This window comes from Macaca nemestrina, chromosome 18 (assembly GCF_043159975.1).
Source record: "Macaca nemestrina isolate mMacNem1 chromosome 18, mMacNem.hap1, whole genome shotgun sequence".
NCBI lineage: Eukaryota > Metazoa > Chordata > Mammalia > Primates > Cercopithecidae > Macaca > Macaca nemestrina.
The window spans coordinates 88670860-88697326 of NC_092142.1; the positions used below are offsets into that span (position 1 = coordinate 88670860).

The 26467-nt window shown below is 55.9% G+C and overlaps 2 protein-coding genes across 4 annotated transcripts in view; one reads left to right on the top strand and one right to left on the bottom strand.

Annotated features, from left to right (window-relative positions):
* Positions 1-32: 32 nt before the first annotated feature.
* Positions 33-21247, top strand: LOC105488871 (zinc finger protein 276). 3 transcript variants are annotated; one of them, XR_011616697.1, is made up of 12 exons: positions 502-816; positions 1503-1806; positions 2109-2155; positions 2232-2681; positions 5658-5736; positions 7234-7317; positions 10760-10870; positions 10939-11014; positions 11336-11453; positions 15761-15860; positions 15933-16802; positions 16908-21247. XR_011616697.1 is itself a non-coding variant. In XM_011753369.3 (11 exons), exons 2-11 carry the CDS (start codon positions 1523-1525, stop codon positions 16201-16203), a joined length of 1620 nt encoding a protein of 539 aa, XP_011751671.2. In that variant the 5' UTR covers positions 33-249; positions 1503-1522; the 3' UTR covers positions 16204-21247. The 3 variants fall into 3 exon arrangements, 2 of the variants coding, with proteins under 2 accessions (XP_011751671.2, XP_011751670.2); XM_011753369.3 differs by lacking the exon at positions 502-816 and adding an exon at positions 33-249 and having other exon boundaries at positions 15933-21247; XM_011753368.3 differs by having other exon boundaries at positions 15933-21247.
* LOC105488898 (FA complementation group A) overlaps positions 16341-26467 on the bottom strand; it is a 79959-nt gene continuing 69832 nt past the window's right edge. Inside the window, exons 33-43 of the mRNA XM_071083700.1 lie at positions 25927-26035; positions 23490-23549; positions 23243-23347; positions 21842-21954; positions 21145-21283; positions 19033-19095; positions 17942-18047; positions 17445-17517; positions 17072-17228; positions 16822-16914; positions 16341-16648 (exon numbers count right to left, since the gene is read on the bottom strand). Of these exons, the coding sequence (XP_070939801.1) occupies positions 16541-16648; positions 16822-16914; positions 17072-17228; positions 17445-17517; positions 17942-18047; positions 19033-19095; positions 21145-21283; positions 21842-21954; positions 23243-23347; positions 23490-23549; positions 25927-26035 (1126 nt within the window). The 3' untranslated portion in view covers positions 16341-16540. The remainder of the gene's footprint in view (positions 16649-16821; positions 16915-17071; positions 17229-17444; positions 17518-17941; positions 18048-19032; positions 19096-21144; positions 21284-21841; positions 21955-23242; positions 23348-23489; positions 23550-25926; positions 26036-26467) is intronic.

Consider the following 26467-nt stretch of genomic DNA (forward strand, 5'->3'; position numbering starts at 1 on the left):
CCACGGGTGTTAGTGGCGGGGGTGGCAGAGCTAGGGCGGGTTGTCGCGACCGGGCCGGGCCCCTTCGCCGTCTCTAGATGGGGCTGGCGGGAACGGCCCCTCACGGAGTTGCCAAGGGCGTCTAACCGCAGCAGCCAGGCCCCTGTCTACGTGAGACCCCGGCCCCCGTCCCCTCTGCAGCCCGCCCGCCACCTGCGCGCCGCGTGGCCTCCGCCGGCGCCTGCCCGCCCCGCGCCTCCGTCTCTCACGGTAAGAGGCGGGGAGGGCCGCGTCGCCTCTCCCTGGAGGGCTCGTCGTGAGGTCTCGGCGAGCCCCTCCGCCCAGCGCCCCGCCCCAGGCCAGCGCTCCATTGGCGGCACGGCCGCTCTCGGGCCGGAGAGGGGAGCGGGTACGAGCGGGGCGCCGGCACCGCGCGTGGAACCTCGGCCGCGGGGTCCCGCCCCTGGCCCCTGGCCCGCCCCGCCCGCCTCGCTTTGCTTCTCGCTCCGCCCCTCGCCCGCCCCGCCTCGCTTCCAGCGCGCCGAGCGGAGCCGAACGCCGGGTCCTCCAGGAACCTCGAGACGGGCCGAGCGGGGCCGGGCAGCGCCCGCGGGGTTCTACTGGCGTCCTCCGCTGCCATGAAGCGGGACCGGCTGGGCCGCTTCCTGTCCCCTGGGGCGGCCCGACAGCGCGGGGCCTCGGGCGGCGGCGGCGGCCGTGCTCGGGGCCGCCCTTCGCTCAGCGGCGGGTCGAGGGTGGACGGGGCGACGGCGCGGCGCGCCTGGGGCCCGGTTGGGCACTGCGGGGACGCGGGCGAGGACGGCGTGGACGAGGCAGGTGGGTCCACGGCCCGGGCGTGGCGGGCGGGGGTCGCGGCGGGGGCTGCGCGTGGGCGGAGCTGCACTGACGCCCGGAAGCGGCGCGGCCTCCCCTCCACCCGGCCGAGCGCGCGGCGGACTCGGGGCTGCGTCTGGATAGGCGCTGGGCGGCCGGCTCGGTTTTCCCCGTGCTCCGTGGCGCTGGCGTCGCCGGCCCGGCCTCCCCGGCCGCGGGCTCGGTCAGAAGGGACCCGGCGTGAGGAGCGCTGTCACCGCGGGCAGGTCGCCCTTGGGCGCCCGCGCGTGGGAATCGCCCTCTCCGGCTTCGTGTTCTCCGGGAGCAGGAAAGGAGGCGGCACCTGCACTTGGCAGACAGGAAACCGCGGCGTTTCCTGGAGGGCGCAGCGCCGTCCCCGGGTCTCGCGGTCGCTGGGAGGAGGGTGCAGTTCCAGGTTTCACTCGTGAAGCTGTTTCGCTGGGAGGCTTCAGAGGCCTTTGAAATTTGAAAGATTTCTTGGACCAGCGGCCGCATCCCCCACAGGGCGGCTCGTCCCGCCTAGAGCCGCGCGCCCGAGCCGCTTGCTGTGTCCGGGGGCCGCGCGGAGGGCGATGCAGGCGCTGCCCTCGAACCTGGAGTCCGAGACGCCCCGTGCTCGGGAGCCTCCGCCTTTGCCGGCTGCTAACACTTTCTGCCGCTCTGTGCAGGAGCAGGCCGGGCTCTCGCCATGGGTCACTGTCGCCTCTGCCACGGGAAGTTTTCCTCGAGAAGCCTGCGCGGCATCTCTGAGAGGGCGCCTGGAGCGAGCGTGGAGAGGCCGTCCGCAGAGGAGCGCGTGCTCGTCAGGGACTTCCAGCGCCTGCTGGGGGTGGCTGTCCGCCAGGACCCCGCCTTATCTCAGTTTGTCTGCAAGAGCTGCCACGCCCAGTTCTACCAGTGCCACAGCCTCCTCAGGTCCTTCCTGCAGAGGGTCAACGTCTCCCCGACGGCTCGCCGGAAGCCTTGTGCAAAGTACGCCCGAGTCTGTTGAGGGCACGTTCAGGCTGTCAGCACTGCAGTGTGACGGGTGCTGAGAGAGGGACAGGGCATGCCTTGGCGGCAGCCTCTGGGTGGCGGGAATGGGCCATGCCCAGGCTCGGTGTGAATAGGCCTGGGATTGGTGTGGAGAGACGAACTGGGAGGAGCTGGGGTGAGGGAAGAGAAGGTTACCTATGGGGACCGCTGAGGTTTGAGACCTTGAGAGGGTCCTGTACCACACGCGCTGTGAACCTGCGCCTGCTTGTCCTGCTCATGGCCACACTGATCCTTTGCAGGGTCGGTGCCCAGCTCCCAGCAGGGGCAGAGGAGGGAGCGTGTCTGGGTGAGTCCTCCCCCGGTGGAGGGTGGGCTGGGTGCCCACCAGCCATGGAGCTGACATCTCTGTTGACTCTCTGCAGTGGATCTGATCACATCAAGCCCCCAGTGCTTGCACGGCTTGGTGGGATGGGTGCACGGACACGCGGCCAGCTGCAGGGCCCTGCCCCACCTTCAGAGGACACTGTCCTCTGAGTACTGTGGCGTCATCCAGGCCGTGTGGGGCTGCGACCAGGGCCACGACTACACCATGGACACCAGCTCCAGCTGCAAAGCCTTCTTGCTGGACAGTGCGCTGGCGGTCAAGTGGCCATGGGACAAGGAGACGGCGCCACGGCTGCCCCAGCACCGAGGGTGGAACCCTGGGGACGCCCCTCAGACCTCCCAGGGTAAAGGGACAGGGACCCCAGTTGGGGCTGAGACCAAGATTCTGCCCAGCACGGATGAGGCCCAGCCTCCTTCGGACAGCGACGCGGTGGGGCCCAGGTCGGGCTTCCCACCTCAGCCAAGCCTGCCCCTCTGCGGGGCCCCAGGTAGGAGGCACCTCTTGCTGGTGCTAGACCAGGATCTTTGCTCCTCAGCCGGGCAGGGTTTTCCGCAGAAAGTGGATGTCTCCACTGCTCTAGGTGGTGGCCGGAGCGTGGTGTGAGAAGGAACAGAGCTTGGGGCTTTGGCCTGCGGCTGCTCACCACAGCCAGAGAGCAGGGAGGGGCGGCCAGCCTGTCTCGGCCTCTTGCTCTGTGAGCAGGGCTTTGTTCCAGCAGTTTCTGTGGCTCATCAGCCATCTAGTCTTCCTCTAAGCTTGTGCTTGGGGCTGAGGGGACTGAGGAAGAAAAGAACGGGGCCTTGTCTGTGGACGTGGGAGAAGAGAATGGCCATTGCCTCTGTGGCTGCTGCCCTGGGCCAGCTGCAGGTCATTTCCTGGCGCTCAGCCAGCCGCCTGGTGACACCCTGGCGTGGGCCAGTGTGGCGCAGCTTTCTCTGCTGACAGGCTGAGGGGAACACAAGGCCCTTGTTTGGGCCCCAGAACCCTTAGCACTGTGGGCTGGTGCAGCTGCTTCTGGATGTTGTGTTAGGAGGGCTGGGGCCAGTTTCCCTCCGGCCTCTTGTCGTGCGTGTGGTCTGCGTACCTGTCCCCACCTGGGCACTCAGCTCCCACCTTGAGTCCTCAGGGGAGCTTCCAAAAAACGTAGCTACCTGTTAACCTAGACTTTGGGAGGCTGAGGTGGGCGGATCACTTGAGGTCCGGAGATCAAGACTAGCCTGGCCAACATAGCAAAACCCCATCACTAATAAAAATACAAAAACTAGCTAGGCATGGTGGTGGGCACCTGTAATCCCAGGTACTCTGGAGGCTGAGACATGAGAATCACTTGAGCCTGGGAGGCAGAGGTTGCAGTGAGCCGACATCGCACTGCTGTACTCCAGCCTGGGCAACAGAGCAAGACTCCGTCTCAAACAAAAACTCAGCTACCCAGATCAGAAAGATACGGGTGCACAGATGAGACACTGTGGTTTGGGGGCCTTGGGTAGGAACAGGATTGTGAGTGTCACGTCTTAGAGCTGCTTGGTTTTTAAACTTGTATGCAGTATGTTGACAACAATACTACCTCTTTCCCTATTTTTGTATGTATTTTTGTGACAGAGTTTCGTTCTGTAGCCCAGGTTGGAGTGCAGTGGCGCGATCTTGGTTCACTGCTACCTCTGCCTCCCGGGTCTTGGTTCAAGCATTTCTCCTGCCTCAGCCTGCCGAGTATCTGGGATTACAGGCACGCGTCACCACGCCCAGCTAATTTTTGTATTTTTAATAGAGATGGGGTTTCACCATGTTGGCCAGGCTGGTCTCGAACTCCTGACCTTGTGATCCACCTGCCTCGGCCTCCCAGAGTGCTGGGATTACAGGTGTGAGTCACTGTGCCCGGCCGAGAACAATACTGTTTAAAGCTTATTTTAGGCCAGGTGCAATGGCTCACGCCTGTAATTCCAGCACTCTGGGAGGCTGAGGCGGGCGGATTGTGAGGTCAGGAGATTGAGACCAGCCTGGCTAACATGGGGAAACCCTGTCTCTACTAAAAACAAAAAACTAGCCGGGCGTGGTGGCGGGCGCCTGTAGTCCCAGCTACCCTGGAGGCTGAGGCAGGAGAATGGCATGAACCCTGGAGGCGGAGCTTGCAGTGAGCCAAGATCGCACCACTGCACTCCAGCCTGGGTGACAGAGCGAGATTCCGTCTCAAAAAAAAAAAAAAAAATAGCTGGGCGTGCTGATGGGCACCTGTAGTCCCAGCTACTCGGGAGGCTGAGGCAGGAGAATCGCTTGACCCTGGGTGGCGGAGATTACAGTGAGCTGAGATCCTGCCACTGCGCTCTAGCCTGGGCGACAGAGCAAGACTCCATCTCAAAAAAAAAAAAAAAAAAAAAGAAACTTACTTTAAGTAGAGATGGAGTCTCACTGTTTTGTCCAGGCTGGTCTTGAATTTCTGGCTTCAAGTGATTCTCCTGCCTTGGCCTCCCAAAAGCCTGGGATTATAGGCATAAACCATCAGGCCTGGCCGAGAGAACAGTAATAGTATTTATTTATGGAGTCTTGCTCTGTTCCCCAGACTAGAGTGCAGCGGCACGATCTCAGCTCACTGCAACCTCTGCCTCCTGGGTTCAAGTGATTCTCCTACCTCAGCCTAATGAGTAGCTGAGACTACAGGCTCGTGCCACCACACCGGTTAATTTTTTGTATTTTTGTTTTTAGTTTTTTTTTTTTTTTTGAGACAAAGTTTCACTCTGTTGCCCAGGCTGGAGTGCAGTGGCACGATATCAGTGAGCCGCAACCTCCGCCTCCCAGGGTCAAGCGGTTCTCCTGCCTCAGCCTCCTGAGTAGCTGGGATTACAGGCACCCACCACCATGCCTGGCTAATTTTGTATGTTTTAGAAGAGATGGGTTTTCTCCATGGTGGTCAGGCTGGTCTTCAACTCTCGACTTCAGGTGATCCGCCCACCCTAGCCTCCCAAAGTGCTGGGATTACAGGCATGAGTTACCACGCCCGGCCCAATTTTTTGTATTTTTAGTGGAGACAGGGTTTCACCGTGTTAGCCAGGTTGGTCTCGATTCTCCTGACCTTGTGATCCATCCGCATTGGCCTCCCAAAGTGCTGGGATTACAGGCGTGAGCCACCGCGCCTGGCCCAGTAATTGTTTAAATGTCTCAGAACATCCACCAAGTCCAGGCTGTCCTAGAATGACTGGATCGGAGTCTGTGGAGGACTGGGCTTTCTGGTTCTGCTGTTCCTGAGGTTCTGATGCTTGTTGCTGCCTGTGTGTTTCTGGACGTCGGGCTGGCAGGACAGGATCGGAGGCCGCGTAGCACTCTTGGCAGGGATGGGGCCGAGGTGGGGGAAACTTGCGGGTCAGGGACCCCAGGCTCCCTTCTGGTCATCAGTAGTGGAGTCGTACCTCCTGGCAGGTGAGACCTTTCTGTGCTCCATGTTGGTGACAGGACCTTGTTCTTTGTTTCTCAGGGCAGTTGGGTGAGAAGCAGGTCCCATCTTCAACCTCGGATGATCGGGTAAAAGACGAGTTCAGTGACCTTTCTGAGGGGTGAGAGAAGAGTGGGTTTAAATAGCCTAACATTTCTCCTTCAAAAACCAAACAGCCATCGTAGGGCCAGCTGCCCGTGCCCTGGTACCAAACTAAGCCGTCACAGGGGCCGCCTGTCTGTCCCTGGCTGGGACGCGCCTCCTCTCGAGGTGGGAGGAGAGGAGGGCTGGGGAGCTTCCGAGGCTTCTTGTCTCTGATTGGTGGTTTCCTGGGGGCCAGAGGGCACCCCCAGACCTGAGGCAGCTCCGGAGGGAGCTCGATAGGGTTTCTGACCTGGAGCAGCCTAGGAGTGAGTTTGTTGAAACCACCTTGTGGCTGGGTCCTTTGTTTCTGCTGCTGTTTTCTCTTTTAGGGCTATGGTTTTGTGTTCGCTCCAGCTGTTTCTGGAGTAGAGGAAGCCTGACTTTAGCCCTTGACTATGACACTGTTCTGACTTGAAGCAGAGGCTCCGTGAGGAGGTGTTGGAGGAGGACAGGCCTCAGAAGGGACCCCATCAGTGTCTGCAAACTCCCTGGGCCACCCCTGCCTCTCAGCCAAGCGCCACTCAGGGCAGTTGTGCCAGGCTGGGGTTTGCACCATTTCCACCCTCTCCTGTCAACCTTGGCTGCAACACAGACGCACCTCATCCAAATGAGGACAGCCCAGTTTGGGGGGCAATCCCAGTGGGGTGTCCAGTGATGAAATCGGGCAGGTGCCAGGAGGCACCTGGGCTGGCTAAGGCTGTCCTCAAGACCACCAGGGATGAAACCACAGCTCAGGTTTCAGCATAAAGGCCACAGTCGTTTTTTTTTTCTTTTCCTTTTGTGAACTTTGTTTTTAGACTGAGCCTCACTCTGTTGCCCGGGCAGGAGTGCAGTGGCGCCGTCTCAGCTCACTGCGACCTGCACCTTCCGCTTTCAAGCGATTCTCCCGCGTCAGCCTCCCAAGTAGCTGGGATTACAGATGCCCCCCACCACACCCAGCTAATTTTTGTATTTTTAGTAGAGACAGGGTTTCCCGGTATTGGCCAGGCTGGTCTTGAACTCCTGACCTCTGGTGATCCACCTGCCTCAGCCTCCCAAAGTGCTGGGATTACAGGCTGAGCCACCACACCCAGCCACTTGCGTCAACTTAGAAGTGGCTCGTGGCAAACCCATCAGCTGCATAGGGGTTCGCAGTTACGGGGTGAGGTGGTTGATTTTTCAAAGTCTGCTTAGCAGGAAGCCACCTTTGAGAGCCTCCACCCCTTCTGGGCTGCTGTGGAAAGTGCTCTTTCCAAGTCCAGTGTCCTGGTGCCCGGAGCACATGGCTTGTGGGGGTTGCTGGCTTGTGAGCCTGGTCGGTCCTTTGAGTTCGGAAATGAGATTGGAAATTTGGGGATTCTAGATTTAAGACATTTTCAGAAGAACTCGAACGTGGGACGTGGGGGTCCTTGTGGTAATCTTTAGGCAGGGGTGCTGTTGGAACTGTTACTGCCCAGGCCCAGGGCTTTGCTGAAGATTCTGTCTTCATTCCTAGAGACGTCTTGAGTGAAGACGAAAATGACAAGAAGCAAAACGCCCAGTCTTCGGATGAGTCCTTTGAGCCTTACCCAGAAAGGAAGTAAGTGGGCAGCCCGGGATCTGCTGGAGGCATCCGCTGGGTGACCTAGACACCCGCCTGTGCCCCAGGGGCTCTCACTCCCCGCTGTGCGTACCCTCCTGGTGGTCTCAGCGCTGTGAAATGACCAGCAGGCCGGGGTAGGGCTGCCTCAGAGTCCCAGCAGTGGACGGCAGGTGTCTGTTGACAAAACCCAGCCTCATTTGAGAACGAGGCTCTTAGGACCCTTCTGCCAGTCCTGCTCTGGGTTCACACCCCAGTGTCCCCCCTGGAATTCCCCAACCCATCGCTTCTGCTTTGTGTGCATCCTGAGGCCCAAGGACCCAGCTCTGTCATCCTCACAGTTATGACCCCATCACTGACGTCCATGGCCAGGCAGCCACGGTCCACTTCCTTGTTGAGTCACTTCTGTGGCCTTGTTTTGACTTTGTTTTTAGGGATTTATGTTTTCTCTCTGGTTAGAACACAGGCCTTGGTGGTGAGGGCTAGTTTTCACTTGTGCTGTCTTCTTTGCAACCCTGTACCCAGGAGTACCCAGAACACTGCCAGGTAGTTGGCAACTGACCCGGTCCCTGTCCTTGAGCATTTCAGTCCAGAACAAAGGTCCAGAGGGCCGGCGGCTCTGAGTACCACAGTCAGCCGCTGGAACCCTGCAGTGCAGACTGAGAGGTCAACTGCCTTTTTCATTGAAGTTCTGATGCTGTTAAGTTCTGAAAAGAGAAACAGGAGTAGAGGAGGAGGCCGGAGAGGGGCTGCAGGGGCCTCAGCATGAACAGAAAACTGGTCAGGCCCAGAAAAGGTGCCCGGGGGTCCCTACCCTCAGGTTTGTTCCCAGGAATCATGGCTGGGGTGCCGCCCGAGGCTGCTGATGAGAAGCCCCCACTCCCTGTGACCCCCCCAGGTTGAGTCCAAATCCCAGGACACCTGAGAATGTTTCTGTGCCTTGCTGTCCAGAGGGTCTGGGGATGCTGGTGAGAGGAGGGCTGGGGGCTGGGATGGGAGGGGCCAGGTGAGCCTTTTCCAGAGAGGCAGATTCAGGAGGGGAGGGTCCTCTCTGCTGAGCTCCTGCTGCTGTGACAGGGACAGCACATCAGACTGTGTCTCTAGTTCCTCTGGACCCCAGGCGTGCAGACAAAGACGTGCTTTGGGACGGAGACACAGGAGACGTGTTTTCGGAGGCCTCTAGTTAAAGGGGTGACTTCAGTGGGGCCCGCGGTGTAGGAGGCAGGACTGGGTGGTAGCAAGCATGGCCTCCTGACTGCGGCGAGTGCCGGGGCACTTGGTTCCTCAGCTGCTACAGTGAGACCCCCCTGGGAGCGCAGAAGGGCCTCTGCACAGCCCCCAGCCCATGTGCTGCCTCGCAGTCATCTTGACTCGACCTTCGCGTTCTAGCAGGCAAGCTCGCCTGCACCCTCAGCTGGGGGCAATGATGTGTTAATGAGGGGTCAGTGGTTCCAGCCAGAGGTGAAGACCAGGGCCTGCGCCCTCGTGGGGAAAGAACTGACAAGCAGCAGTGAGGCCTGAGCCCAGCCCACCCCGTCCGCAAGGATCCCCGTCCCAGACACAAGGGCACAGAGACTGCGGGTGCTCCGAAGCCACCTGTGCTGAGGAAGAGAGCGGTCAGTGTGGGAACCGTATGGCCAGCCACTCAACAAACAAGGGGCCACCCAATCCAGGCAGGCAGGGCAGGTGGCCAGATCATGAAAACCAGTTATCAGGGACAGGGAGAGAAGGCGCAGCCTGTGCAAAGTCAACACAGTTCTTTTCAATGATTTTTTTTTTTTTTTTTTTGAGATGGCGTCTTGCTCTGTCGCCCAGGCTGGAGTGCAGTGGCGCGATCTCAGCTCACTGCAAGCTCCGCCTCCCGGGTTCAAGTGATTCTCCTGCCTCAGCCTCCTGAGTAGCTGGGATTACAGGCGTGCATCACCATACCCAGCTAAGTTTTATATTTCTAATAGAGACGGGGTTTCCCCATGTTGGCCAGGCTGGTCTTAAGCTCCTGACCTCAGGTGACCCGCCCACCTCAGCCTCCCAAAGTGCTGGGATTACATACGTGAGCCCCTGCGCCCAGCCTCAGTGCACTGTTTAAAGAGAAGGGCAGTTAGCGACAGGATCTCATGCTCTTGCCCAGGCTGGGGTGCATTGGTACGATCATGGCTGATGGCAGCCTTGTGCGCTCAAGCGAGCCTCTCACCTCAGCCTCCCAGAGTGCTGGGATTGCCAGTGTGAGCCACTGGACTCGGTAGCGTAAATTACTTTTTTCATGCTTTTGCATATGGATTTTTCTTTTAATTTCCTTTTTGGATTGTTCATTGATAATACAAAGAAACATAATTGGGTTTTGTGTATGGATTTTACACTCTGCAGCTTTGCTGAAATCATTTATTCGGGTTTTTGTGTATGTGGATCTTTAGGGTTTTCTAAGTACAAGGTCATGTCATTTGTGAATAGGGAGAATTTTTCTGTTTTCCTTGCCCAGTTACTCTGGCCAGGGCCTCCAGTGCTGTGCTGAGAACAGTGGTGAGAGAACCCGTGTCTTTTCCTCATCCTGGAGGAAGAGCTTTCAGTCTTTCACGATCGAGTGTGGCATGTGCTGTGGGTTTCACGTCGAAGCTTTATCATGGTGAAGTTCCCTTCTTTTCCTGAGGGATTTCCTTCCCTATCTTTATCTGGATCCAAAAAGGAACCACAAGTGTGTCTCTCCTCTAAGTCTCCAATAGACATACACTGGACGCTGCTGCATTTGCTGGTCCCTCAGGGACTTGCCAGACCAACTAAAATGCGCAACCCCAAAGTTCTGGAGGACAAGGTCTCCTGCCCACCATGGTCCCAGTCAGCAGCTCCAGGAACACAGGCTGGGCTCCCTGCAGCGGGGGCAGGGCTGAGGAATGCGGGAGTGGCAGCTGCGCACCTTGTGCTTCCGGGGGAAACAGCACCTGTTCCTCCAAAGCCCGGGCTGGGGCTTGAGCTTGGAATCAAGCTGTCCTGGTTTCAGCGAGTGGATTCTGAGCGTTTTCCTAGCGTTTAAGGTCATTTTGATGAAGGGGTAGCCCCTTTGTCTGTTCTGCCATCTTTCCTGATATCTCCAGTGTTGGGTTTTATGTGTAGCACAGGATGAAGCTTCAGTTCTCAGAACTCACCCCTGCTGTGCCTGCGCCTTGCCCTCTGCTGTGTTTGCCTCTGACCCTGCTGTGCCCTGCGCCCTCGCCCTCTGCTGTGTTTGCCTCTGACCCTGCTGTGCCCTGCGCCCTCGCCCTCTGCTGTGTTCGCCTGAGGCCTCCTGTCCAGAGTTGCTCTGGCTGTGGTGGCTTCAGGTAGATTTTGAGGGTCAGTCAGCACAGAAGCAACTCAGGGAAGCTTCAAAAACATGTCTCCTGTTAAAGACAAGAAACCTTTTTCAGATGGAGATCAGAAACCACTGAATCTGGGAACCTCTTTTTTTCAGGGTCTCTGGTAAGAAGAGTGAAAGCAAGGAAGCCAAGAAGTCTGAAGAACCAAGAATTCGGAAGAAGCCGGGACCCAAGCCCGGATGGAAGAAGCAGCTTCGTTGTGAGAGGTGAGGCCTGGAGCTTGAGGCTCGCCCTGCCTGTCGGGGCCGGGCTCCATGCGTGCTCTTTGTTGCAGGGAGGAGCTTCCCACCATCTACAAGTGTCCTTACCAGGGCTGCACAGCCGTGTACCGAGGTGCTGACGGCATGAAGGTGAGCACGGGCTGTGCCGGACCAGGCCCCGCAGCTGTCCCTGTGAGCCTGGGGCCGGCACCGGGTGTTTCCGCAGAGCCTGACGCAGACTTGTGCCCAAGGTGACCGGGGACCTGGGGTAGATGTGGGGCCAGACTTTCACTTGAGACACCCCCTGGGGGTCTAGAAGTATCTTGGAGTGAAGCTGTGGAGGAACCAGTGGTGGAGCTGGAGGAGCTGGATCTGCCTTCCTTCCAGGGGCGTCAGCTGCCACCCGCTGAGGGTCCGTGCCGCTCGGCCCGGGTGAGGCTCTGCGGGTCTCTCACTGAGTCTCTCCTGCAGAAGCACATCAAGGAGCACCACGAGGAGGTCCGGGAGCGGCCCTGCCCCCACCCTGGCTGCAACAAGGTTTTCATGATCGACCGCTACCTGCAGCGGCACGTAAAGCTCATCCACACAGGTACTGCTGTCGTCAGCGTCACCCGTGCGGTGACAGCCAGGGGCACGTGACCTGCTTTCCCACCTTCCTGATACCCATCCCCACCCCAGGAGTTGGGGATCGCGTGCAGGTGGCTGATGGGGCCTCGGGTACTCACGGTCATGTAGGTGGATGAAGGCTAGAGTAGGGCATCAGTGTGAATCTGCCCTTCCCTGTGATGGGAGGAATTCCTGACTTCCCCAGGATCTAGGCAGTTTGTCAAAACAGATAGCCAAGCAATCTTGGTGTCCCATTGCAAATTGGTCACTTTAGTTTTTAATTTTTTCTGAGACGAAGTCTTGCTCTGTTGCCCAGGCTGGAGTGCAGTGGCACCATCTTGGCTCTCCACAACTTCCGCCTCCCGGGTTCAAGTGACTCTTCTGCCTCAGCCTCCCGCGTAGCTGGGATTATAGGCACCTGCAACCACGCCTGCTAATTTTTGTAATTTTTGGCAGAGACAGGGTTTCACCATGTTGGCCAAGCCAATCTCTTAACTCCTGATCTCAAGTGATCCACCTACCTCGGCCTCCCAAAGTACGGAGATTACAGGTGTGAGCACCATACCTGGCCCAAACGAGTGTCTCTTAAAAGGGAAGGCGGGAGGTGGAAGGCACGAAGGCACGCCAACTCTGGGGCGCTGCCCGTGTGGACAGGCGGGAGGCATATGTGGTTCTGCTGCTTCACGTGTGTGTAGCTCATCTCACTAAGACCGGAGGTGGATGGGGGAGTTGTGACTGAGGGTGCTGTCTGTGTGCCCGTCTTATTTTTCACAATTTCTATAATGTACAAGTTACTTTTATAATCTAACAAGGATATGTTTTCAAAATGACAAACTTGGCTGGGCACGGTGGCTCTCACTGTAATCCCAGCACTTTGGGAGGCCAAGGTGGGTGGATCACCTTGAGGTCAGCAGTTCGAGACCAGCCTGGCCAACGTGGTAAAATGCCATCTTTACTAAAAATGCAAAAATTAGCTGGGCGTCGTGGCGCATGCCTGTAGGCACAGCTACTTGGGAAGCTGAGGTGGGAGAACTGCTTGAACCCAGGAGGTGGAGGTTGCAATGAGCTGAGATCACACCACTGCACTCCAGCCTGGGCAACAGCGAGACACTGTCTCAAAAAAAAAAAAAAAAAAAAATTGTTTGAACCATGTGGACCCACGTATACGAGGTCAGGGACTCGAATCCCTGGTATTCAGAGGGCTGCCTTTTCATAAGTGCAGGTTCTGTAGGGTCTCTGCAGGGCTAACTTTGGGACTTGAGTATGAGCAGATTTTGGTAAGGGTTGGGGTGCGGGGGGAACCAGCTGAGGACAACTGTATATTGATCCTTAAATAGTTTTCCTTGGTTTTGAGCTTATTACAGAATAAGAATTATTTGGCCGGGCGCGGTGGCTCAAGCCTGTAATCCCAGCACTTTGGGAGGCCGAGACGGGCGGATCACGAGGTCAGGAGTTCGAGACCATCCTGGCTAACACGGTGAAACCCCGTCTCTACTAAAAAATACAAAAAACTAGCCGGGGGAGGTGGTGGGCGCCTGTAGTCCCGGCTACTCGGGAGGCTGAGGCAGGAGAATGGCGTAAAAACCCGGGAGGCGGAGCTTGCAGTGAGCTGAGATCTGGCCACTGCACTCTACCCTGGGCCACATAGCGAGACTCCATCTCAAAAAAAAAAAAAAAAAAAATTATTTATTCTTATTTGAATTTACTACAGAAAGTCTTTTTTCATTAGGATTGATTTTTACTGCTGGATCATCTCCTGACATGTGGGTTATTTTGTTGTTTTTTTGGGTTCTCCCACATCTCTCCTGATGGCAGCAGTTCCTTGTGTTTGGTTCCTCAGACTCTGCATCTGTCCACTCACTGATGGTCACAACCAGCAGTTCCTTAAAAACCTGAAATCAGGCCGGGTGCAGTGGCTCACGCCTGTAATCCCAGCACTTTGGAGGCTGAGGCAGTAGGATTGCTTGAGGCCAGGAGTTTGAGACCAGCCTGGGCAACATAGTAAGACTGTCTCTACCAAAGATATATTTTTTAATTTAGTGATTGAGACAGAGTCTGACTGTTATTGCCCAGGCTGGAGTGCAGTGGCGCGATCTTGGCTCACTGTAACCTCCGCCTCCCTGGTTCAAGCGATTCTCCTGCCTCAGCCTCCCGAGTAGCTGGGACTACAGGCATCCGCTGCCACGCTGGTTTTTTTTTTTTTTTAATGGAGTCTCGCTCCGTTGCCCAGGTTGGAGTGCAGCGGCACAATCTCAGCTCACTGCAAGCTCCGCTTCCCGAGTTAAAGCCATTCTCCTGCCTCAGCCTCCTGAGTAGCTGGGACTGCAGGCACCTGCCACCATGCCCGGCTAATTTTTCGTATTTTCACTAGAGATGGGGTTTCACCATGTTAGTCAGGATGGTCTCGATCTCCTGACCTCGTGATCCACCTGCCTCGGCCTCCCAAAGTGTTGGGATTACAGGCGTGAGCCACCGTGACGCCCAGGTAATTTTTATATTTTTACTAGAGAGGCGGGTTTTGCTGTGTTGGCCAGGCCAGTCTCGATTTCCTGACCTCAGGTGATTTGCCCGTCTCAGCCTCCCAAAGTGCTGGGATTACAGGCATAAGCCACCATTCCCAGCCCCATTTTTTTTTTTTTTTTCCCGAGACAGTGTGTTGCCCAGGTTGGAGTGCAGTGGTACAATCTCAGCTGACTGCAACCTCCGCCTCCTGGGTTCATGCAGTTCTCCTGCCTCTGCCTCCCCAGTAGCTTGGATTACAGGCGCCCGCCACCTCGCCCAGCTAATTTTTGTATTTTTAGTATAGATGGGGTTTCACTATGTTGGCCAGACTGGTCTTGAACTGATGTCATGATCCGCCTGCCTTGGCCTCCCAAAGTGCTGGGAGTGAGCTGTGAACCACTGCACCAGCCCCCCATGGTGGTGCACACCTGTGGCCCCAGCTACTTGAGTGGTCGAGGCAGGATGATCACTTAAGCCTGGGAGTTCCAGGCTGTGGTGAGCCATGATTGTACCATTACACTCCAACCTGGGCAACAGAACAAGACCGTCTCAAAAAAAAAAAAAAGTTGCTCAAACCTGGGAGGTGGAGGTTCCAGTGAGCTGAGATTGGGCTATTGCAGTCCAGCCTGGGCAACAGACCAAGACTCACGTCTCAAAAAAAAAAAAACAGGGTAGAGTAAAATGTCAAGGTAGAGTTTCCCTCTGCAGGGAAAAGTCTGTCTTGTGAAGTGTTTTGGGGCTGGACAGCTGTGGAGGCAGCACAGGGAGAATGGGTCTGACTAGAAAGTGGTATCTCGTTGTTCAAGGGTGCGAGAAAGGTTTCCAGAGTGAGTACAGCCTTGCATAACCCCCAGCCCTTGGGTATGGACCCCTCTCATACGGAGATGAATTCTAGAGAACAGCCATAGCTGTGACAGTCAGTGATCTATACAGCCTTAGTGATACGGTGTCCTTTAAGAATTTGTAGGCCAGGCACAGTGGCTCATGCGTGTAATCCCAGCACTTGGGGAGACCGAGGCAGGCGGATCACGAGGTCAGGAGTTCAAGACCAGCCTGGCCAATATGGTGAAACCCCATCTCTACTAAAAATACAAAAATCATCTGGGCATGGTGGCGGGCGCCTGTAGTCCCAGCTACTCGGGAGGCGGAGGTTGCCGTGAGCCGAGACTGTGCCACTGCACTGCAGCCTGGGTAACAGAGCAAGACTTCATCTCAAAAAAAAAAAATTTGTGTTTAAGGAAGTAGATTTCTGAAGTTTCTTTAAAAATCATCGTCACATGCACACGGCTGATGAAGCCATATGATAGTATATCAAGCGGTTTAGAGATCTTTTTTTTTTTTTTTTTTTTTTTTTGAGACGGAGTCTCGCTCTGTGGCCCAGGCTGGAGTGCAGTGGCGCGATCTCGGCTCACTGCAAGCTCCGCCTCCCGGGTTCACGCCATTCTCCTGCCTCAGCCTCCCGGGTAGCTGGGACTACAGGCGCCCACAACCGCGCCAGGCTAATTTTTTGTATTTTTAGTAGAGACGGGGTTTCACCGTGGTCTCGATCTCCTGACCTTGTGATCCGCCCGCCTCGGCCTCCCAAAGTGCTGGGATTACAGGCGTGAGCCACCGCGCCCGGCGCGGTTTAGAGATCTTAATAAATGAGGCCCTCAGAGGCCCCTTGCTTGGGCCCACTGTATGGTGTGCGGAAACTTCTTCCTGGCTGTGATGTTTGACATTGTCGTCGGCGTCCCCCCGGGAGGTTGGAGCATCAGGGCCTGGACTCACTGGACTCTCCTCTCGCAGAGGTGCGGAACTACATCTGTGACGAGTGCGGACAGACCTTCAAGCAGCGGAAGCACCTTCTCGTCCACCAGATGCGACATTCAGGAGCCAAGCCTTTGCAGTAAGTGTGAGCCGGGCCCTCCCCAGGGCTGTGGCTGGCCCACGCAGCTTCTTACCTGCCTCTGTCCCCCAGGTGTGAGGTCTGTGGGTTCCAGTGCAGGCAGCGGGCGTCCCTCAAGTACCACATGACCAAACACAAGGCTGAGACTGAGCTGGACTTTGCCTGTGACCAGTGTGGCCGGCGGTTCGAGAAGGCCCACAACCTCAACGTACACATGTCCATGGTGCACCCGCTGACACAGACCCAGGACAAGGCCCTGCCCCTGGAGGCAGAGCCACCACCCGGGCCACCGAGCCCCTCTGTGACCACAGAGGACCAGGCGGTGAAGCCAGAACCCACCTGAGGACGGCAGTGGGGATGAGCAGCTCTAGCAGCCTGGACTCTGCAACGGCCGTGTCAGCCTCACCCTTCGTGCGCACCTGCATGGGAGGGTTGGGGGGTGCTGCCCGCCCTCGGTGTACAGCTCAAGTAGCCTCCCTCTGCTCTGGGACCAGTGGTTTATTTTCCTACAAACACTGAGTGACTTGGGGCCAGACAGTTTATAAACAATTGATTCCTTTTCCCCACTAAAGCAATCGAGGAGATTTGTAATCCACTTTTTAGTGCAACAAGAGCTCCGTGTTATGCTTGTAATAAATTATTTACAAAGGAGCTGGGCTGGTGTGCAGTGGCAGGTCCTCTCAGAAGAGATGAGGCTCCTGGTACAGGTCAGCGTCAGGAGCAGCCTGCTGCCGGCTCCGGAGGGCAGTGCTCACCTCTGGGTCGCAGTCCCCACGATCAGCCAGCAGCTGTGAGAGAGGAGCAGGTCCTCAGCCCATGCCGTCCACTGGGCCTCAGACCACAGGGAAGGGGCTCTGGCAGAAACAGTGGCGTCGCATTGCCAGCCGGGCGGGCACGTGGCCCAGGCAGCTGTGATTTCTCGTGTCCCCCACGTGGCCCAAGGTGGGTGTCTTGACGTTACCTCTGCTATGTGTGAGAAGCTCTTTTTCGGGCACCGAGGTATTAACTGCAGCAGAAAAAGACGAGCTTTTGTTATCAATTCCACAGGGTTGCCCTAGAGAGAAAACAGGCAAAGTCACAGGTTAGAAGACACTGAAACAGGGCTGGTGCGTCCCCCCCCAATCTGCATTATGTGTTGGAACGTTCTCTGGCAGAAGGAGCCTCAGGCTGCGGGGAGCTCCCCTGGAGATGGGACTGGCCCTTGCACCTGCCTGACCCTGGAGCTCCAGGCTCCTGCCGGCTGGAGGTGAAACTGTGCTTGTGTCCCCAGCCACGAAGAGCTGGACCAGCCTCAGGTACATGTCAACAGCAACATGCAGGAAGGCCTCTTCCCTGATGGCCGCGTCGTCGTGGAAGCAGGAGAGAAGACTAGAAGTAAAGACGTGGTGACGAGTGGCTACAGACTGCTTGAAAGGCAGCAGGTGATGCCAAGGGACGCTGCTCGTCTGTGTCAGAGGCACAGGCAATGCTTCCCCTCCGGCGGGAGAGCCAGAGCTGCTCAGATGGGGGTCTGGGAAACACTGCCCCTGCCCTGACCATGCACGGCTGTGCCCTGCTCCCTGAGCAGCCTGTAGGTGAAGGTACCTGTAGAACGTGAAGGGCAGCAGCCTGGTATGCTGGTCCGGGGCCACGCGGAGGAGGAGTCGCCCCAGCCTGTCTGTAACACCAAGAGGTGGCTCAGGCAACTCTGGATGCCTCTGCCTGTTACCAGTGCTGGGGGACACCCCTGGGGGTTGGGACGTGTACCCTGGGAGGCCTGGCTGTGGGGGTGGTGCGGGGCAAACAGCCTGAGCCAAGGATACCTGGGCACCCGTCAGCAGCCGGGAGAGGAAGAGGGTGTGGGGCAGAGAGAGGCAGTCCCCACGATAGGCCATTGGTCCTGGGGTTGACCAGTGAGCCAGTAAATTATCTTACACGTTTGTACTTAATCTGTCCCAACTGAAACGGAGCTTATAAACTTAGCAGAAAGATAGTCATGAAAATGAATGAGTGAACCTCAAGGAGGGCATGTTCTTAACCATTTGAAAGTTGCGTCTGAAAAGAGCAGCCCTCTGCATCCGCGCCTCAGCAGTGTTTCTCACCACTCTCTGTCAGCTGGAAGAGCGCCAGCCAGGATATCTTCCTCTTCTCTAAACACTCGAGGACTGCAGCACAAACGTCTAAAGCCTTCGATGGGTCCGTGGCACTCTGTAAACCGCAGGAGAGCAGCCCTGAGAATGGCCGACCTGCTGTGCTCCCGCGGGTAGGAGGGCACAGCCCTCAGCACAGAAGGCATTTCTTCTTTGCTTATTGAAAGTCTTAAAACTGGTGACAACCTATGGAAGATAACACTGGGCCTCTGGCCAGAAGAGGCTCAGGTAGGAGGCCAGGGACTTCAAGCACCCACACCAAGGCTGCTGCACCACGTCCTGAAATAAGGCATTGAAAGAAAGGCCCTGCCGGGCGCGGTGGCTCAGCCTGTAATCCCAGCACTCTGGGAGGCCGAGACGGATCACGAGGTCAGGAGATCGAGACCAGCCTGGCCAACACGGTGAAACCCTGTCTCTACTAAAAATACAAACAAATCTAGCCGGGCGAGGTGGCGGCGCCTGTAGTCCCAGGTACTCGGGAGGCTGAGACAGGAGAATGGCGTAAACCCGGGAGGCGGAGCTTGCAGTGAGCCGAGATCGCGCCATTGCACTCCAGCCCAGGTGACTGAGCAAGACTCGTCTCAAAAACAAAAAAAGCCTACAGGTTGGATGCAGTGGCTCATGCCTGTAATCCCAACCCTTTGGGAGGCCGAGGTGGGCGGATCACTGAGGCCAGTTCAAGACCAGCCTGGCAATATGGTGAAACCCCATCTCTACTAAAAATACAAAAATTAGCCGGGCGTGGTGGTACACGCCTATAATCCCAGCTACTCAGGAGGCTGGTGCAGGAGAATCGCTTGAACCCAGGAGGCAGAGGTTGCAGTGAGCCGAGATCACACCACTGCACTCCAGCCTGTACAACAGAGCGAGACTCCACCTCAAAAAAAAAAAAAAAATGCTCACGGTGTGGGAGTTCTCACACTTCCGCAAACACAAGGAGCTCCTGAGCCACTCTGGAAACCCTGACTTGGAAACTGGCTGCCCGGTTCCCCCTGCCTGGCCACAGTGGGAGAGGACACCTTGGCTGGTAAGGTCTGACTTACATTTGAGGTCAGATGTGACGAGAGCAGGCCCATCAAGGAGAAGAAGAAAAGGAAAACCAATAGCTGCAAATAAAAACGTGCACTTCTTACTACATTAAAATTTACCTGTGCTCTGTCATTCTAAATAAGGCCGAAACGTTCCTCTTTAATTGAAATTTTTTACATCTAGGCCATAAATCCTTTAAGTGGATCTTAGAAAACTTTCCAATCACTTTGAGAGAGACAGCTTGAGTGAGAATTAATTACTGCTGGCTGGGTCATTTCATACTTGCCTTTAAACAAAGCTAGAAACAGTTTGAAAAAGTGACAAGAGCCAGAAGGAAGACTGCTGCAGTCTCCTTGGCTGTGGCAGTCCCAACTCACCATCATCTCCCTGCAAGGCCTCCTGTCAGAAGTGTTTGTAAAATCCTTGAAGATAAACCCACAGGCTCCATCCCAACCCAGGGCCTGACTATGGACACTGTCCTCTCCACACACTAGGGCCTTAAGGCCCTGGAGCCACTAAAATCCCTTCTAACAAAACTACACAAGAAACCTGAAGACGCATCCAGAAGAATCCCTGTAGGGCTGTTACAAACACCAAAACCCTGGGTACTGCTGTTGACACAGCTTTTAGCTGGTGTAAGTCGTGTGCTGACATGGCACCTATGCGTTGAGGATCTCGGGCTGCAGCTCTCCTGTGGGATGCTTGTTTCCGTGCCTGTTCTACACACACCGCCCTGGGCTCCCTGCACAGAGGGCTGTGGGTGTCACTGGTCTTGCGGGGGCTGTCAGGCCTCCCAGGGCGCAGCAACCAGGTGGGTCTTAGGCCAGCGTGGTCCCTGGCCGGGAACTCAGAGCAGCCTCCTCTCCCACTCCTTTCCCCAGGCCTGTGGCTGCAGACAGTCGCGTCCTTGCTGCCTCTTGTCCCCAGCACCCCAGCTCTGAGCTGTCTCACCGCAAGCTTATCTGGGGCTGTCCCTCGGCAAGTGAATCGAGGCTACTGCAGCATGGACACAGAAGGCAGCACTTGAAGCTGACAGTTTTTACACTGGGCTGTGATGAGGATAAAACTAAGCTGAAGAAAAGCACTTCAAGCCTGGGCAACATAGTCAGACCCCCATCTCTGTTTTACTTTCTATTTATTTATTTATTTATTTATTTATTTTTTTGAGACAGAGTCTCTCTCTGTCGCCCAGGCTGGAGTGCAGTGGCGCAATGTCGGCTCACTGCAAGCTCCACCTCCCTGGTTCACGCCATTCTCCTGCCTCAGCCTCCCGAGTAGCTGGGACCACAGGCGCCGCCACCACATCCGGCTAATTTTTTTTTGTATTTTTAGTAGAGACGGGGTTTCACCGTGTTAGCCAGGATGGTCTTGATCTCCTGACCTCGTGATCCGCCCGCCTCAGCCTCCCACAGTGCTGGGATTACAGGCGAGAGTGACTGCGCCCGGCCTACTTTTTAAAATTATTTTTTTTGAGACAAGAGTCTTGCTCTGTCACCCAGACTGCAGGGCAGTGGCATGATCTCGGCTCACTGCAGCCTCTGCCTACTGGGTTCAAGCAATTCTCCTGCCTCAGTCTCCTGAGTAGCTTTACAGGCTATGGGATTACAAGCGTGCACCACCACACCGGGCTAATTTTTGTATATTTTGTAGAGATAGGGTTTTACCATGTTGCCCAAGCTGGTCTCGAACTCATGACGTCAAGTGATCCACCTGCCTCAGCTTCCCAAAGTGTTGGAATTAGAGGCATGAGCCACCTTGCCCGGACTAGAGACCCCCATCTCAGAAAAAATTATAAAATTAGCCAGGCATGGTGGCACACACCTGTAGTCCCAGCTACTCCAGAGGCTGAGGTAGGAGGATGGCCTGAGCCCAGGAGAACGAGGCTGCAGCGAGCTGTGATTACACCACTGCACTCCAGCCTGGGCGACAGAGTGAGACCCTGTCTCAAATACAACCATTTAAAAAAGTGGAATTATTATTACTAGTAAACTTGAGAGTCAAAGTCTTACTCCAAGCCTCATATTTGTCTTTAGAAAAACGCAGCTCATCAGGCAGGCCCAGAGAAGCTGCATGGATTGAAACCAAGCTTGCGAGAAAAGAGTCAGTAAAAGAATTTCCTCTCTTGCCTCCTCTCTCTCGCAGTCCAGCTTCGTTAGCTGCTTCCTGATGTTTTCTTCCCTGACTTGTTGAATCGCAAAGTGCAGTGCAGCAGCTGAGAGCCAGGCCGGGTTAGGTGCCGGGGAGGCGGCATCAGGGGAGAGGAAACTGGGACAGAGAAAACGGGGTCAGTGCAGGGCCTTACAGCCAAGTCCTTATTCCCACCTGTCACCTTTGGGGCTTGCCTTTCCATCAGAGGACACAGAAGGGCTTCAGGACCATCAGAAACTAGGTCTGCATCCCCCAGCATCCCCAGGTCCACTGAGAGTCTGGGCAGGTGCTGGTACTGCCCCTAGCGCATCCTGGCGTTCTGAGAGCTCCTGCTGACAGGAGGCAGCCGGCCGGGTCCTGTCCACCTTGCCCTGTGCTCTTGGGCCCCATCTGCGTAAGTTTTGGAAGAAGAGGCCTTATTTCCCTCATTTCTCCCTGCCTGGCCCTGTGACTGGATCAGGCAATTCCCTCCTAGAACGGAGAACAAAGGACTACCTGGGTAGCTGGGATTACAGGCACCCACCACCACAAGAACTCGGTTCTTTTCTCCCTGCTCACACAAGATGCTGCCCACACCACTTTCCTCAAGCAAGCCAGGGTGTTTAGGAGATGACCTCGAGCAGGTCCTGAAGTGCATCTGGGCAGGCACACCCCGTCCTCACCACCCACACGTACTCGCTGGCAAACTGCCGGCCTTCTTGCAGCTTCTGCAGTTCCCGGGGCAGTGGGCTCTGGCAGTGTCTCCTCCACTGGCAGAGCAGCACAGGCTCCAGGCTCGGCCACCACAACTAGAGAGAGAGCAGGACACAGATGAGGGGGGCTGGGGTGGACACACCTCCGCTGCCACAGCTATGACAAAGCCCACAGCGCTCCTACAGGCCACCACGGGCCCACACTCACCCTGCGCTCTGGAACTCCAAAGCCAGTATCTTTTTACCTCAGTTAAGGCTCAAAGCAGTTCCATGAGGCATTATTACCCACACTCATGGAAGACGTGGAATTTGGAGAAGGAAGAGCCTGGCCTAACGAAACAGTGAAGGGACCACACTGCCCCTGAGCTGGGAATGCCTGGTCCTTTGATGTCCTCAGCTGAGAGCTGGCGTTCTAAACATGGAAGAGTTCATTTATCGTGAATTCCACTAACTGAGCTACAACTCGGTGCAAATGCAGCTTGGGGAGCTCCTCGGGGAACATGCTGTGCTACGGGAGAAAAAGGCCCTCGTTGGCCGGGCGGATCACGAGGTCAGGAGATCGAGACCATCCTGGCTAACACGGTGAAACCCCGTCTCTACTAAAAAATACAAAAAACTAGCCGGGCGAGGTGGCGGGCGCCTGTAGTCCCAGCTACTCGGGAGGCTGAGGCAGGAGAATGGCATGAACCCGGGAGGCGGAGCTTGCAGTGAGCTGAGATCTGGCCACTGCACTCCAGCCTGGGCGACAGAGCGGGACTCCGTCTCAAAAAAAAAAAAAAAAAAAAAAAAAAAAAAGAAAAAGGCCCTCGTGTCCCTGATAACTGAGAAGGGAGGGCGACAGCTGTGGTCTTCAGGACTAAGTGAGCCGTCACAGAAATGAGGGAAATGCTGCCCCCACCACTCCCGGGACCCTGGGCTGTTAGGGGAGCCTGCTGAGCTCTGGCGGGAGCTGAGGTGAAGTCTCTGCTCCGAAGTCCCACGAAAGCGTAGTCGGGCGCCAGCGGGCCACGGTTATGCTCTTGTGAGGGGCACAGGCAGCCGCCGTACAGCCTCCAGCCAATTCGTAACCCAAGACAGTGAACAAACAAGCCCTGCACCCTGTGGACATGAAGGTGCCGTGGGGTCTGAGCGGGGTCCACAGGGGAAAAGTCCTGAGGGTGCCCATGGCCGGGGCGGTGGGGGCGAGGACAGTTCTAGGAACTCAGGACATGCGGCCCTCATCTGCCGCGAGCTGGCATCTTTAACTGTGGCCTCCATGTCTCCCGATGCATTTTCTCTGAGATGGTAACACCCCGATGGAGAAGTGCTGCAGAGACGCCAGAGGCAGCCGTGGAGTCTCCCACTCATCCCCAAAACAAAACTCCCGACAAGACAGCTGGCCTACCAGAGCAGAGGTCAAAATTAAGGGGCATTTTGTCTGGCACTTGGCCAATATGAAGTCGACCATCAGGGAGGGGTCTCTGCTCCGCAGACAGGCGTTCAGGAGGCCCTGCAGGAGAGAACGCACCAGGAGGTCGGCGGTTTGCGAGGACCCACAACCAGCGGAGTGCAGGAACTCGCAGGAAGCTGACAGGAGGACCCACCCCCAGCATTCTGAGAAGGCCATGGGAGGGGCTGAGGGAGCAGCTTACCCTGAAGAAGTGGGCAGTGATGTCCTGTGTCAGGGCACCTCCGTGGGAACAGAAGTTTCTCTACAAGAGAGTTCAAGGCAGGTAAGAAAAGGCTACAGGAAGAGAGGCGAGACCAGTGTGCAGAGTGGCTGCTGTGCAGATTCTGTTGTGAGAAAAACACTCACTAAAGCTTGGCGTGGCCACCATGGATGGTGCTCCTGGCTGACCGGGCCTGGAGCCCTGGCTGTGCTGTCCTGAAACTTAACGGCTTCCTGGGCAGCCAGATCCTGCAGCTCAGCAACTCTGGCCCAAACAGTCTTGTAGGCTCCAGGAAGGAGCCAGAGAGGCACAAGCAGCCACAGGGAAGGGGACGCACCCGAAGCCAAGATCTGTGGTGAGGATGACACTAATACCACGGCCCGACCATCCTCTGGCTCCTCTATCCTTCACTAACCCAAGTGCTGTCCATGGTGTTTTCCTGTCTGTCGGCTGTCACGTGCCATTCTGAGAGCTTTCCGAAAAACAGCCTTTCGTAAGAATTCAGAGGAGGCCGGGCGCGGTGGCTCAAGCCTGTAATCCCAGCACTTTGGGAGGCCGAGACGGGCGGATCACGAGGTCAGGAGATCGAGACCATCCTGGCTAACACGGTGAAACCCCGTCTCTACTAAAAAATACAAAAAACTAGCCGGGCGAGGTGGCGGGTGCCTGTAGTCCCAGCTACTCGGGAGGCTGAGGCAGGAGAATGGCCCGAACCCGGGAGGCGGAGCTTGCAGTGAGCTGAGATCTGGCCACTGCACTCCAGCCTGGGCGACAGAGCGAGACTCCGTCTCAAAAAAAAAAAAAAAAAAAAAAAGAATTCAGAGGAAACCATAGTGATTTTCTTAAAGCTTTTGCTAGTCTCATGTCCTCTGCTCTCCTTGTCACATTTTAAAGTGCTACACAAGCCCGGACACGGTGGCTCATACCTGTAATCCCAGCACTTTCGGAAGAAGCCAAGGTGGGTGGATCACGAGGTCAGGAGTTCAAGACCAGCCTGACCAACATGGTGAAACTTCATCTCTATTAAAAATGTAAAAATTAGCCGGGTGTGGTGGCGGGCACCTGTAGTCCCAGCTACTCAGGAGGCTGAGGCAGGAGAATTGCTTGAACCCAGGAAGCGGAGATTGCGGTGAGCTGAGATTGCACCGCTGCATTCCAGCCCAGGCAACAGAGCAAGACTCCGTCTCAAAAAAAATTTCTTTTTTTTTTTTTTTTTTTTTTTTGAGACGGAGTCTCGCTCTGTCACCCAGGCTGGAGTGCAGTGGCCGGATCTCAGCTCACTCCAAGCTCCGCCTCCTGGGTTTACGCCATTCTCCTGCCTCAGCCTCCGGAGTAGCTGGGACTACAGGCGCCCGCCACCTCGCCCGGCTATTTTTTTGTATTTTTTAGTAGAGACAGGGTTTCACCATGTTAGCCAGGATGGTTTCGATCTCCTGACCTCGTGATCCGCCCGTCTCGGCCTCCCAAAGTGCTGGGACTACAGGCTTGAGCCACCGCGCCCGGCCTAAAAAATTTCTTCTTAAATAAATAAATAAAAATATAAAATGCTCCAGAGCTGGCATGGAACCTGAATTCCATCTCTCACATTTGTGCATCTTCAAAAACAAGCATCTGTCTCCCCTGCTTTGACCAACTGGGTCCCTGACGCTGACCCATCCCCACAGCAAGGGCCACTTCGTTTTTTTTTGAGACAGTCTCGCTGTCACCCAGGCTGGAGTGCAGTGGCGGGATCCTGGCTCGGTGCAACCTCTGCCTCCTGGGCTCAATTAATCCTCCTGACCCAGCCTCTCAAGTAGGTGGGACTACAGGCATGCGCCACCATGCCCAGCTAATTTTTCTATTTTTTGTAGAAACAGGGTTTTGCTGTGTTGCCCAGGCTAGTCTTGAACTCCTGGGCTCACGTGATCCCCCCGCCTTCCCAAAGTGCTGGGATTACAGGTGTTTAAGCCACTGTGCCCGGCTACTGGTTAACATCATTCTGCAACTCACACTGGGCAGTGTCTAAAACGGAAGACAATGGGGCTGCCTGGCAGGCAACAGCAGTAGTCAGATCACCACAAGGCTTTTTCACACGTGAAGCATGTTGAGATTAGAAATAAATGAACTGAGGTGCGTGGCACACAAAATGGTCTGTACGATTCCATGCGTCAAAATTATTAAAACTTAAGGGAAACTAAAGGAACTCAAACTTTGGAGAAGGCAACCTACAGCTGGTTTGGTGACATGCTGGCCGCCGTCCTGGCTATGGGTAGGGGCCCTCCCTCACACGGCATTCCAGACATTGTTCCCTATTTGACTTTGAACCCTTTCTTCAGTAATTTGCACAGTGAATTCAGGACACGCATGGAGGCTGCAAGAGCTGCTGCCAGTGCCACAGGCACCGACAGATCAGATGGACACATGCACATGGGGCACCCACCATCTCAGAGCTGACCAAGTGGAAGAACTGCTCGCATCTGGCAGTGATGGGCTGTTCGGCCTGGAAGCTGCTGCCGCAGAGGACAGACGAAGGCAGGCGGAGGAGGATCCTGGAAAGAAGGGGCTGTATCTGTGGCAACCGCACGGCATACACTCTGCTCCCTCCCAAGGGCTCAGACTCTCAGAGCAGCAACCACACCCTGAAACCCAACGCCACTGTTGGAACCGGAGCCGTGGCCTGTGTCCCTCTGTCCCATCCAAAGCCTGCACTCTGAGCCCAACTCCCCTTTACCGTCTTGGCCCACTGCACTCAAAACGTGTTACCAAACAACTTTTAACAGTTACATAATAACCAAGTGGATGATGCACCAGTCTGTCTAGTGAAGCAATTCCCTACGACTGTAAAATTAAATGACTTCGATTTAATGACTTCACACTTATTATAAATGCAGCTGCCATGGGCATTTCTGAACAGTTTTCCCTACTTTGACAGGAGCTCCTTCTGCGATGTCCCTCCACATCTGAGCAGGAAGGTTTTTTGT